The sequence below is a fragment of the Delphinus delphis genome, chromosome 4 (genome assembly GCF_949987515.2).
Source record: "Delphinus delphis chromosome 4, mDelDel1.2, whole genome shotgun sequence".
Lineage (NCBI taxonomy): Eukaryota > Metazoa > Chordata > Mammalia > Artiodactyla > Delphinidae > Delphinus > Delphinus delphis.
In genome coordinates this window covers 9076602-9088888 of record NC_082686.1, presented here as the reverse complement: position 1 = coordinate 9088888, position 12287 = coordinate 9076602, and the positions used below count along the sequence as shown (strand labels likewise).

At 46.7% G+C, this 12287-nt stretch overlaps 1 protein-coding gene across 1 annotated transcript; it reads left to right on the top strand.

The window, feature by feature from the left end:
- Positions 1-4487: 4487 nt before the first annotated feature.
- LOC132423960 (carbonyl reductase [NADPH] 3) lies at positions 4488-11962 on the top strand. The gene is made up of 3 exons (XM_060009803.1): positions 4488-4921; positions 6768-6875; positions 11460-11962. Exons 1-3 carry the CDS (start codon positions 4633-4635, stop codon positions 11894-11896), a joined length of 834 nt encoding a protein of 277 aa, XP_059865786.1. The 5' UTR covers positions 4488-4632; the 3' UTR covers positions 11897-11962.
- The last annotated feature ends 325 nt before the right edge of the window (positions 11963-12287 follow it).

The following is a 12287-nucleotide window of genomic DNA, read 5'->3' as shown; positions in this document are numbered from 1 at the left end:
AAGACAGCCTACAAGGTGGAAAAAAAATTTGGAAACCGTTAGCTTATAAGGGGTTAATATCCAAAAATACATAAAGAACTCATACGACTCAATAGCAAAAAACAAATAATCCAATTTTTAAATGGTCAAAATACCTGAATGGTCATTTTTCCAAAAAAAGATATACGAATGACCAATGGGTACATGAAAATGTGCTCAACATCACTGATTATCAGGAAAATGCAAATGAAAGACATGAGATATCACCCCTCACCTGTTAGGATGTCTATTATCAAAAAGACAAGAGATAACAAATGCTGGAGAGGATGTGGAGAAGAGGGAACCCTTACAGACTATTGGTGGGGATGTAAATTGGTGCAGCCACTATGGAAAAAAGTACAGAGGTTCATTTAAAAATTAAAAATAGTACTGTCATGTGATTCAGCAATTCTACTCCTGGGTATTCATCTAAAGGAAATGAAAACATTATCTCAAAGAGATGCGTGCACTCCCATGTTCATAGCAGCATTAATTACAATAGCAAAGACATGGAAACAATCTAAGTGTCCATTAATAGAAGAATGGATAAAGATGTGGTGTACATACAGTGGAAGATCATTCAGCCACAAAAAAAGAAGGAAATCCTATTACTGAGTTTGTGACAATATGGATGAACTTGGGGGCATTAGGCTAAGTGACATAAATCAGAACGAGAAAGAAAAATACTGTAGGATCTTGTACGTGCAATTGAAAAAAAAGAACAGATTGGTGGTTGCCAGAGGGGAAGGGAGGAATGGTGAAGGGGATCAAAAAGGTTTAAAAAAAACACCAGAACCCATAACTTCTGAATACGACCGTTTAGATGGTGGGAATTTGGATATGACAAAAGAGCCTACTTCTGCTCAGATCCACCAACCAGGTCATGAGTCAGATGGTGTCAAGCAGCTTTTTCCTCTTCATTCATTTCTCCTCAACCCTCAGGAAGGTATCAAAGTTTTTTCTAAACCAGTATTTTCTTAAGATTTGTTCACAATTCAAATCCTTTGTGTGATGCCACACTGGGTACAAGTGAGGGGTGTTTTCACTCCGTCCTGGAGGTAAGGGGAGAATCCTCCGTGTTAACTGTATTAGTTTCTGATTGCTGCTGTAACAAATTACCACAGATTTAATGGTTTAAGACAACACAAATTGATCAACTTACAATTCTGGAGGTTCGAAGCCCTAAAATCAAGACATCAACAGAGCTGTGTTCTTTCTGAAGCCTCCAGAGGATAACTCATTTCCTTGCTTTTTCCAGTTTCTGGAGGTTTCCTGCATCCCTGGGTCCCTGGCCCCTTCCTCCATCTTCAAAGCCAGCAATGGGAGCATCTTCAAATCAGCTCAGTCTCCTTCCCTCCCTCCCTCTCGCTGCTTTTATCTTATATCTCCTTCTGCCTCTGACCTTCCTGCTTACCGCTAATAAGGAGATTTGGGATTACATTGTGCCCAGCAAGATAATCCAGGGATATCTTCCCGTCTCGAGATCCTCAATTTAATCACATTTGCAAAGTCCCTTTTGTCATACAGAGGGACATCCACAGTTCTGGGGATTAGGGCTGAACATCTAGGAGGGGGGAGGGGACTGTAACCTGTGCCATTTTTGAAACTTTTCTCCTCCTTTCTCTCAAAAACCCCTAGCTCTTTTTTGAAGATTGTGTCACTTATAACCAATTGACTCTCCTCTTATGTAACCCAATGTTCCCCAACCTTTGCTGCACATTGGAATCAGAGAGCTTTTAAATCTCCCAACGCTTGGGTAACACCCCAGCACAGTTAAATCACGATGTCTGGGGACGGAGCCAGGCATCAGCACATTTTTTTTTTGAAGATCCCCAGGGTATTCTAATGTGAAAAATTGGGGAATGACTGCTATGAGCAACAGATTTTCTCCAAGCCACCCTAAGTACCCCTTCATCGACTTGCTGCATAATTTGCGGGGCCCAATGCAAAATGAAGATGCGGGACAAGTGTTTAAAAAAAAGTCAAGAATTTCAGGACAGTAACAGCAGAGGGTGCAGACCCTGAGGCCAGCACGTTGGTCAGTGTTTTCTTCCCGCCTCATCTCTGAGGAGGTCAGTAGCTACGTGCAGGATCCATCCAGTGTCTTGGCTTCCCAGTCCCTTGACCTCCTTCACACCAACAAGATTTCCCTGTCCCGTTCATGTGGTTCATCCGTGCAACCTCTGAGAACTGGATCTCAAGGCATCCCACACTGACTCCCAGGACCCGGCTTGGCTCCAGTCTCCAAGCTTCGCCTCCAGGGGTGCCCTGCCCTCGGAGACCTCTGTTCCATCAACCCTACTGTATTTCCCTTATTATGAATTTCCGACCCTCTCGTGTCCTTTCTTCTGTCCTTAGAGGCCATAGCCCCACACTACAATCCTTTGCTTGCAAACATCTTTCCCTGTGCTGTGTGAGCCTGGCAAAACACCAACTTCCTCCACCAGCTGCACTAGGGACTGGACGATGCTGGGGGGAAACTGAAAGAGGCCGATTGTGCTGTCTTGACATTTATGACCACAGGTCTCATGTGGGCCCCCAACTCTGCTGGTCAGTGCTGCCTAATTCCCTAATAAATTCACTTTCCCGTTCTGCGAGATGGCTATGCCTCCCTCAAGTTTCCTAAAAGAATCCTTCTTGCTAATGACCTCAAGTCACTCATCCTTCAAAGAGAAAACAGTACCCTCAAGGAGAGCCACCCAACATCCTACAAGTACAGCCACACACGCTGATGTTTAGATGACTATTATTGTATAAAAACGTGCTTTCATCTCTCTCTCTCTCCCAGCTTTAAAAACTCTTTTAAAAGAGTTCAAGTCATACAAAGTATGTTCTCGACTACCACAGAATGAAGAAATCAATAACAGCAAGATATCTGGATAATCCCCAAAGAGTTGGAAGCTAAAAAATATACTTCTAAATACCCTTGGTCAAAGAAGATGTCAAAAAGTAAATTAGAAGGTATTTTAAACTGATTGAAATTGAAAACACAACATATCAGTGTTTACGGGATGCCACTAACATAGTACAGAAAGGGAAATTAATAGCCCTTAATGTCTATATTAGAAAAGAAGATCTTAAATCAATGATCTCAGCTTCCATGGTTAAAAAAAAAACCCACAACACACACCAACTAGAAAACCCAAAGTGAGGAGAGAGGAAATAAAGATTAGAATGGAAATATAATATAACCAAAAAAACAGAGAAACATATCAATGAAACCAAAAGCTTCTTCCTTAAGAAAATAAATAAGTAAATAGTTCTAACCAGAGAGATCAAGAAAAAGATATGAAAGACACAAAATACCAATATCAGGAATGAGAGAAGTGGCATCACTCTTGATATTAAAAGGATGGATAAGGGCATATAATGAACGACTTCATGTCAGAGTCAACAACTTAGGTGATATACACAAAGTTTTTGAAAAACATGAATTAAGCTCACTCAAGAAGAAACAAAATACCCGAATAGCCTTATATCTTTAAAATAGAGTTCCAAATAGTCTTTAGGAGAAAAAAGAAAATACTGGGTGAGCCCCAGCAGGTGCCCACCTTCCTGACCTCACCTGTTGACTTGATGGAGAAAGTGGAGTCAAGGTGACAGACACAGGCAGCTCAGCCAACCTGTGCTTGGGTAGAGCTGAGTCATAATGAGATCGTAGCTCTCCATAAATCTAAAAGTCACTAATCAAACACACTCAGATCAAATGCACTCAGATTACACTAAAGAAGGTGGGTGGGAGAGTTCTAATTGCTTGTCCACACCATGACACACCTTTGGAGATTCATTTTCAGTTGAACTTTGTGGTCACAAATTTCACTTAGAGAAAAAACTGCATATATGTATCCTCCTTGGACAACCTAAAATGCACACACTTAGCACCCGTAGGAGTTGTGTAAGATGAATAAAAACATTCCGGTAAGAGGCTTCACCCACAATGAGAGTTTCATAAACATTCTCTCCCACTTGGGGGCGCACACAGCTAGGATCGCACACAGCTAGGTACCCTGCCCACACCTGCAAATCTGTTCTTGGGACCTTTTTTTCTCTCATTCCTCTCTTGAGTTTCTCTTAGGCTAGGAATGAGATCTATGTCCTGAGAAGCAGTTACCATGTCGAAATAATTTCACTGTAGTCAAGGAAAAAGTGAACATCCTCATTTTGCAGTGGATGACGGACGCACGCCCAAGAAAATTACTCAGCACTTGTTTTTCTCCTTTTGGGGTTCTCCTACAGTAGTTTCTTCAATCCAACTGCAAGGAATCTCTAGACCCTATCGACCCGTCACCGTCCGCTTTCGCTTTAGGGGAACAACATCTCGACCCCGCAAACCACAGCTTGGCTCAAGAGGCGGGATCAAAAGAGGGCGCATCGCGGGGAGGGGGCGGATCCGGGAATGGGGCGTTACGAAACCTTCAGGAACAGACGGCCCCTCCTCGGAGGGGAGGGACCGAGGACCGGAGCCTTGTTCTCTGCAAGTCACAGCGCTGGATTCTAGAACACAGTTCTTCCTGGCTTCTCTGACTGTGGCCGGGCCTCCGCAGCGCGCGTCGCCCGTGGCCCACGGCCCGGTTCGCTCTTCACCCAACGGCCTCGCGCGCCCGGCACCTGGCCATGCCGTCCTACACCCGCGTGGCGCTGGTCACCGGGGCCAACAAGGGCATCGGCTTCGCCATCGCGCGCGACCTGTGCCGGCAGTTCCCGGGGGACGTGGTCCTCACGGCGCGGGACGTGGAGCGGGGCCGGGCGGCCGTGCAGCAGCTACAGGCCGAGGGCCTGAGCCCGCGCTTCCACCAGCTGGACATCGACGACCTGCAGAGCATCCGCGCCCTGCGCGCCTTCCTGCGCAAGGAGTACGGGGGGCTCAACGTGCTGGTCAACAACGCGGGCATCGCCTTCAAGAGTAGGTGTGGGGGGCGGGAGGTCCCCGGGCGCTCCGAGGGTGCCAGACAGTGAGCCGCATACGCCCCCTACCCGCCCACTTAAGTTATGGAAGGCAGAGCCCGCCCCTCGGGATGCTCTCGGCTCTCGCCTCCCACGGCTGGTTCTCGCTTCCCACGGAGTCGCGGGAGCGGTTCGTTTAGCTCAAGACCCGCCCGGGCGCCGGGCACAGTGCGCCCCGCCCGCCTGCCGGCCTCTGCGGGCCCGAGCACGCAAGGGCTCAGCCCAGGACCCTCCCAGGACAGACAGCTGCTGAGGTTTGCAAGAGAATCGGTCTCCTGCGAGGGGACCACGCCCTGCTAAGCTCATCAGCTTTCTAATGCAAGAAACATTTTCTCTGCGAACGGTCTCCAAACTCACTTTGGGCTTTCTCTTTCCTTGAAAGGGCGCATTCATAGATACGAGGAGGCATCTGCTCGGGACAGGAAGTGGATCTCGGGAGCTCGATTAGTGCGCACGTGCACGCGCTAGTGGACTTGAGAGAGCTTTGATGGAGCTTTTTAATGGGGAGGTTTGATAGGCTCTGGCAAAAAGGAAGTGAGCGTGGTTCCCACCCCCAGGGAAGCTATGTTTGTTATCAAACATATATAAGTGTGGTCTGAAGTAGCACCTTCCTTTGGGACCGGGGCGCGGGGCGCGGGAGGGGGGAGATCAAGGAGATTACTTACTCTTATTATTCGAGTAAGAAAGTCTGCCATGTGCCGCGGGTAGAAATAAACAGGGCAGCCTCACTTACAACCTAGTGGGGAAGAGAAATCTAAGAGGCAGAACGGAGGAAAACGAAGTATTGTGAAGCGTTAAGTCTTCATCCCCTTGGCCTTGGGCCCTCGGCAGCGCCCTGCACCTGCAACTCGGTCTGCGGGCTTTCTGGGAGCGCGGGCGGGGGCGGGGGCGACTGACAGCCCCCGGAGCCGACGGCTGGGGAATTGGTGGATAAATACCCGGCTTCCTGGAGGACACACGGAGGAACACTGACTTCAGCTGGAAGCTCTTGCCCCTCAGAGTGTGACAGCAGCTGGCTGCTGTCGGCCAGCAGCGCCTGCCCCGCTGGACACTCGCTGGAATCGCAGAACCCCAGCCCCGCCACCACACGTGCTGCGTGATAATCTGCATTTTAACAGAATCCCCAGGTGCCTCCTATGCCCATCCAAGACTGCGAACTTTGATCACTGCTGCTCGGAGTGTGGCTCGCAGACCAGTAGCCGTGGCGTCACCTGGGAACTGGTGAGAAATGCAAATTGTGGAGCCTCACCCCGGACCTTCAGGATCCCAAACTCTGGGGGTGGGGCCCAGAGGCTGTGTTCTAACAGGTCCTGCAGGTGCTTCCCACACACGCTCCAAGTTTGAGAACCACGGATCTCGTGGTTTAAAAATTGTTTTAAAGGTAGTTTGTTTGGGGGACTTCCCTGGTGGCGCAGTGGTTAAGAATCCACCTGCCAATGCAGGGGATGAGGGTTCGAGCCCTGGTCCGGGAAGATCCCACGTGCCATGGAGCAACTAAGCCCGTGCGCCACAACCACCGAGCCTGTGCTCTAGAGCCCCGCCGCCGCCCCGCCGCCGAGCCCGTGCTCCGCAACAAGAGAAGCCACCGCAATGAGAAGCCCGCGCACCAAACGGAAGAGTAGCCCCTGCTCGCTGCAACTAGAGAAAGCTCTCCCGCAGCAACGAAGACCCAACGCAGCCAAAAATCAATAAATTTATTGTTTTTAAAGTTAGCTGGTTTTGTCTTTCATTAGAGATAAGATCCACTTTGTCTTATGAATTTCAGGAGGAAATGCATCACTTTGTTTCTTTCTCTTTTTTGAAAGTTGATGATCCGACACCGTTTGACATTCAAGCTGAGATGACACTGAAGACAAACTTTTTTGCCACGAGAAATGTCTGCAGCGAATTACTGCCGATAGTGAAACCTCATGGTAAGTCCAGCTTTGTGGACTGTCAGGTTGCCTCCCCTCGGCAAGGCGTGACCCACCCCCCGGGGGGGTGTGGCCGGGGGGGCTGTCCCCCAGGAATCACCCAGGGGTGCTATTTCTCTGTAGGGGGAAAAATAGAAAACGGCATGATTTTCTCATAGTATCTGGCCCCTCATCCGAACATTTCAGCTTTATTGAAAGATATATATACCCCACTCCAAGTTTGTGGAAGAATTAACTCCCTTTTCCCCCAGAACTTGTAGGTTTGTATGCAGGCAGGCATGAGTGAACTTAGGCGTGTAGAGATGCATGTATGTTTAGATGCCTGATTCACTTGAAGTTTATCCTTGTGTAGGAAGGAGATGGATCTAAATGTACCATTTTTCATATGGCTCCCCAGTTGTTCTCTCAACATTTCTGAAAAGTTCATCTTCTCAAAAAAAAAAAAAAAGTTCATCTTCTCCCCCACTTCCAAAAAGAAAGATGTGTATGATACATGGTGATGCTCTTGGGTCCCAAGTCATGAAGTGAATCCTAGAAGGATAAGGTGTTTCAAGTCCCCACAGGCCTCTTGCCTTTGAGCAACTTCAGTGAGTCTTTCTCAGTTCCCCAAGGTGGCCGGGCCTCACCCAGTTCACCTGGGGCTTGGGGAAAGTGTCTGTTCTCTCATTACTATGAATTTTCCTCTATTCCTTTCTTCTTGCACCAACCTTTGCCAAGCTGGTTCAGAGCATCCAAAAGAAACTTTCCTTTATTAGGAAATATCTTTCCCACACTTTCAAGTATTCAGTGAATAACTTTTATTACTTTTCCCACAAACATTTATTGAGCGCCTACCATAATCCAGGCATTACCCTGGTGCTGGGAATACAGTGGTGAGTATTGTGGGCAGGGACAGTCCGGTCCATGGAGCACAGAGTCCAGTGGGGAAGACCACTGCCGACAAACAAGCCTAGCTGTGTAAATTACAGCTGTGCTGGGAGGCGGGGAGAGAAGCCTTGCTTCCCTGAGGATTTTCTTTCCCAAGAAATCAACTGTGATTCTTAGGAAGAAGAACTCTGTGATTCTTAACTAGAAACATGCTTTTCTTAATTTAACATTTTGAAGAAAGATGATCTCCAGTGCAAAAATATTTAAATTTCAAAAGATGCATGGTGAGAGTCCCACCTGTCTGCCCCTCCTCATTCTCCACAGGTGATTCTTGTTACTGGTGTCTTAGTGGGATGGGATCATAGAAAGCTCACAGGTAGAGTTTCAGGTACTGGCTCATAGAACCCTTGGGTCCAGGGGCATGGAGTTGGTGAGTGTCCAGGGTCAAGGGGATAGAATTTTTAAATGCAAATCTAAGCAAAAATAAATGTGTGTGTGTATATATATATATATATATATATATATATATATATTTGCTTCCCTTTTTACAAAAAAAAAAGAAAGGACATTAAGTATAATGTTTGCCACCTTGCTTTCTTCACTTACTATATCTTACTTATTCTTTTTTACAGCTGTATAGTATTCCATTGTAGCTGTGTGTTTTACCAAGTATCATGAAATCTTCCTATGGATTTTAGAATCATAGAATTTGAAAGCTGCAAAGTCTTGAAAAAAACTTACATTTTTAAAGTACATTTATGGTATCTGTCTACACCTTCACTTTATAAAGAAGGAAACTGAGCCCCAGAGAAATGAATACAGCCAGGCAGTAGTAGAGCTGGAAATAGTATCCCAGTTTCCTAACTTCACCCCTCAATCAAACCAGGATAATTAGTTCTAGTTAGGGAAGGATTATAGCACCAAATGATTGTGAACCAACCATTTTGAAAGGTAAAAGAAGTCTTTGGGGAGGGTGGGGCTCAGGGACCAACCCAGTGCTGGTGAATCACTGTCTTTAACCAGTTTTCTGTTACAGTAATTCCCAAAGCGGGAATCTTTGGTTTGCAACACATTGAGGATAGTGGTGACTTTTTAGTAAACGTCACTCTGGAGGGCAAAACGCTGAGCATCACTGCCCCTTGGTTTGTAGGGAGTCGCTTCCTCCAGATTCAAAGCTGATTTAAAAGCCACTCTTTATTTGGCTTTATAATATCACTTTAAAGAAAGTTAACCCGCTTGCTTATTGGTTCAAGATTGAGTGAATAGGTTAAGCCACTAGGGGGCGCTACTTGCCCACTCTTGCCGGAACGCAGTAGGGGTTGTTTCCGGACCGTGGAGCCACCTGGACCTCAGCCAAGAGTGGTGGTGATGGTGTGGGCTGAGCCCTTTTCAGGGCTGATGGGGCCCATTTAGCTGTTGCAACTGTCACCCCTTGGCCTCTCCCTCAGGGGTGTGCCTTGAGATCCAGGAGGACGCCTCTTCCTCTTAGGAAGTTTTTTATTTCCATCGAAGCATAGAGTAGCTCCTGTAATTTGTTTTTTCTTTTCTTTCCTCCTTTCTTGTTTGAATTTAATTCCTTGTAGCAGCCAAGCGTTTGAATACAAAGCTGCTTAGCAAGTAATGAAGAGCATAACTTCAGCAAAGCAGAATTCCTGGCCAAAATATTGAAGTGAATCTAATCATAAAAAAAAAAAAAACATACCAATCCAAACTGGGGGAAATACTATAAAATAAAGGCTTAGAGTCTTTAAAAAGATCACTGTCAACTGCTCTAGTGTAAATAGACTAAAGAGATAGGACAACTAAATGCAATCCATTTATCCCTCCAGCGTCCATGCAATCCATTGGACCCAGGATGAAAACAAACAAAAAACCTATAAAGGAAGATTATTGAGACAATTAGGGACGTTTAAATATGGACTATAGTTTAGATAATAGTGTTGTACGATGATTAATATGATCACATTTGCGGTTATGGAAGAGAATGCCCTTCTGTATACTACAGTGTTTTAAGGTGAAGGTTTATGGTATCTGCCTACAATTAAGAGAAAGATAGAAAGCAAATGTGGCAAAATGTTGACAGTTGGTGAACTCAGCTGAAGGGTATATATATGGGTGTTTATTAAACCATTCTTGCAACTTCTCTGTAGGTTGCAAAGTTTTTCAAAGTTAAAAGTTGGGAAAAAGGGCACCCCTGGTGGTGCAATGGTTGGGAGTCCACCTGCCGATGCAGGGGACACGGGTTCGTGCCCCAGTCCGGGAAGATCCCACATGCCACAGAGCGGCTGGGCCCGTGAGCCATGGCTGCTGAGCCTGCGCGTCCGGAGCCTGTGCTCCGCAACGGGAGAGGCCACAACAGGGAGAGGCCCGCGTACCGCACAAAAAAAAAAAAAAAAAGTTGGGAAAGAACTATGTTATTACCAGAGAGAGACAGAGAGAAGGAAGGAAGGAAATAATATACTGAAGAGTCTTGGGTCCCTGCGGGCTATGTGAGATGCTTATGTACAAGGACAGAGTGAGGGCATCTCCGTATGGGGCTGGGCCCACAAGAATCTCCCAGCACGTACACACCCCACCAACAAATGTGTACCTGTGGTGAATGCCACTCAGAAAATGAAATAAAATCCAATTATCCTGTTGGATGCAAAGAATATGGATTCAGTATAATATGTGAGAAAATAACCCCCCAAATTGGGTGCTTTTTGATGTTGGACAGAATGTGTAAATTCACACGTTCACTGGTTTGGGGATTTCTATCAATGCTTCAAATTATTTTCTAGTTTTTGGCCTTCATATTTTATTTTATGGACAGATCTGTCTCATTAGTAGCTGTGAATCATTGCTAATATGAATATTAACTCACTAATTATATTTAATTATTTGTTAACTATGGGCTAAAAAAAGGAATGAAAATCAAAACTGGGATGGAGAATCAACCCATTCCCCATGTGAAAGTATCCATCATTAAGGATAGACAAGGGTCATTGGCAAGGGATTGCTTAAACCTGATTTTGGCACTCAGGGGTACAGAGGTGGCCCCAGGACCCTAGGAAATAATCTAAGGGTGAGGGCGCTGTCCCCCGGAAAGCAAGTTCACAAGTACCTGGAAATGCGTGTGTGTGTAGGAGGGTGTGTTTTATAAAACTGCCTGGTGATTCGACTACAGACCTACCTTCTGCTCACCTAATGAATCACTGCTCTTTAGCCCCTGTTATTGACAAAATGTGTTCTTCCTTTTGGGAGAACAAAGGACAAAAAGTTAAAACCCACTGGTGCATTCTTGAGGCATTTTTGAATACCTTTGGAGGTTTTTTTTAATGCCTTCTAGAATCTTTATTTTTTAAAAAGGGCTTAAAATGCTTGGCTATTTATTTATTTATTAGAATCTTTTTTTTTTTTTTTTTTTGCGGTACGCGGGCCTCTCACTGCTGTGGCCTCTCCCGTTGCGGAGCACAGGCTCCGGACGCGCAGGCTCAGCGGCCATGGCTCACGGGCCCAGCCGCTCCGCGGCATGTGGGATCCTCCCCGACCGGGGCACGAACCCGTGTCCCCTGCATCGGCAGGTGGACTCTCAACGAATGCGCCACCAGGGAAGCCCTAGAATTATTTTTTAAATCAGCAATTAAACCTGCCCCATGACTCAATCATGTTTGTCAGTAGTCAGCCAACGATTGTTTATTTGTGACATGCTTCTATATTTTTCTTATTCTGTTTCAGGCAGAGTGGTGAATGTCAGTAGTTTACAGGGTTCCAAAGCCCTTGAAAATTGCAGCGAAGATCTGCAGGAGAAGTTCCGATGTAAGACACTCACAGAGGAAGACCTGGTGGAGCTCATGAAAAAGTTCGTGGAGGACACGAAAAATGAGGTGCATGAAAGGGAGGGCTGGCCCAACTCTGCTTATGGGGTGTCCAAACTGGGGGTCACGGTCTTATCGAGAATCCTGGCCCAGCGTCTGGATGAGAAGAGACAAGCGGACAGGATTCTGCTGAACGCATGCTGCCCCGGGTGGGTGAAGACAGACATGGTGGGAGCTCACGGCTCCAGGACCGTGGAGGAGGGGGCTGAGACTCCCGTCTACTTGGCCCTCCTGCCTCCAGATGCCACCGGGCCTCACGGGCAGCTAGTCCGGGACAAAGTCGTCCAAACCTGGTGAATGTCTGCTTTGGCACTTGAGGCTTAATAAATGTCTGGGGAATGAATGAATTCTGGTGTTGTAGTCCGATTCTGTTTCTGTCCTTGCGGGGCATCGATGAGAAAGTGTCTAGTTCTGGGACTTTCCTGGTGGCGCAGTGGTTAAGAATCTGCCTGCCAATGCAGGGGACATGGGTTCGAGCCCTGGTCCAGGAAGATCCCACATGCCGCGGAGCAACTAAGCCCCTGCGCCACAACTACTGAAGCCCGCACACCTAGAGCCCGTGCTCTGCAACAAGAGAAGCCACCGCAATGAGAAGCCCGTGCACCGCAACGAAGTGTAGCCCCTGCTCACCACAACTAGAAAAAGCGCGCACACAGCAACAAAGACCCAACACAGCCCAAAATAAATA